General features: G+C 51.4%; 1 protein-coding gene across 1 annotated transcript in view; it reads right to left on the bottom strand.

The window, feature by feature from the left end:
* LOC101863791 (transmembrane channel-like protein 7) overlaps window positions 1-1100 on the bottom strand; it is a gene marked incomplete at its 5' end in the record, with an annotated part of 17868 nt that extends 16768 nt beyond the window's left edge. Inside the window, 1 exon segment of the mRNA XM_005112225.3 lies at window positions 33-1100. Coding sequence (XP_005112282.2) covers window positions 33-889 — 857 coding nt within the window.
* Window positions 1101-1522: the final 422 nt, after the last annotated feature.

The following is a 1522-nucleotide window of genomic DNA, read 5'->3' as shown; positions in this document are numbered from 1 at the left end:
CCTGTATTGTCTGGTCAAGATGAGAGTTTTACCTGTACTGTCTGGCCACCTCCTTGGCACTCTGCAACTGTTTGGCCAACACCAGGCGCTCTGCCAGGCTTTTCATCTTTTCCCGCGCGCTGGGCAGACCAACTTCTTCTTCATCGTCGTCGTCGTAGTCGGCGGGCACATCGTCGACGAAATCCTCGTCGTCAGAGGACGCCCCGCCACTCCGGCGTTTCCGCGAGCTGTGCTTTCTCGACTTCCGTCGGACGCGGACGGTGGCGAGGATCTGCCGCGCTCGTTTCAGATCCTCGAAGTTGAGACTCTGAACCGAGCGCCGGTCGGCATCGTCATCGTTGTCAACGCGGCTGTTGTAGTGGTTGTCCACGCCGTCTTTGTTGTCGTCGTCGTCGTGTTGGAAGCCCCGGTTGACGTGGTACTGGATCTGGTGGCGGTAGAAGTCGTAGCCGTTCAGGTGCTGACTTTTGGTCCGGCGGTGACGCAGCCACTCGTGCGCGGCAGATTCACGCCGGTCCCCGTGTCTTTCGTAGTGGTGACCCGTCGCCCGACCGCCGCCGCCAACGCCGACGCCACCTTCCTCCATGTCGTGCACGTGTCTGTCTGACTCACGCGAGTTGTATCTCGGTTCAGCATGTTGGTAACGGTCATCGTCACGTACAACACTGCCAAAATTGTTGTTGTTATTATTGTTGATATTATTAGATCTGACGTGAGGGGAATTCCCCAGTTCATAATCAGCGGGCGGGTCTGAATCCTGCCGCGTGTGCCCCCCTACATACTGTGAGTCGTAGGCTGCGTCGTCTGCGTAGCCGCCGTCCTGGGAATTGTCATAATCCCCGGATATATTGTCCGGCTCCGGGTAGGTGTACACCCTACGTCTGTCCATGATGACGTCACGGTGGTCACTCTCCCCACGGAATACTCACCAGCACAGACCAGAGAGAATGTCCACGGGTTTAATAATACTATGAACCAGTCCACTCACAGTCAAAGACATTGCTGTGCCCAGAGTCTACTAACTTGTTACGCAGGTCACTTCCACAAACTGGCTACGTACAAGTTTCCACACATGATACCACGTGACACAACTAGAGAACCTGTCGTGAACAAAATAATATACCGATCGTTGTGGGTGGTTGGCGGGTGCTCGGGTGTGGTTTGCTTCTTCTTTCCTATCAAACATCTATCTATCATCCTTATCTTTGCTTCTTCTTTTTTATATGTTTATTACTCTCTTGTAATACTTCTAATCTTCTGGCGCTCATCATATGACCTAATGCAGTTGCGAGCGCCGTAAAACCTCTACTAAAACTTAACTAAAACCGATCGTTGAGAACATATCGCGCTTTAACTTACACAATTATTGTGGGTGTTTGGTGGGAGCCCCAATGTGGTTTGCTCCCTAATTCTCTTCCCTATTAAACATCTGTCGTCCTTATTTCTCCTCCTTTTTTTTTCTTGCATTTTAGTTTCTGGTAACACTTCTAATTTTACGTATACTTGTATGGCCCGGCTGCAC

This window comes from Aplysia californica, unplaced genomic scaffold (assembly GCF_000002075.1).
Source record: "Aplysia californica isolate F4 #8 unplaced genomic scaffold, AplCal3.0 scaffold01212, whole genome shotgun sequence".
NCBI lineage: Eukaryota > Metazoa > Mollusca > Gastropoda > Aplysiida > Aplysiidae > Aplysia > Aplysia californica.
This window is presented reverse-complemented; position numbering and strand designations above follow the sequence as displayed.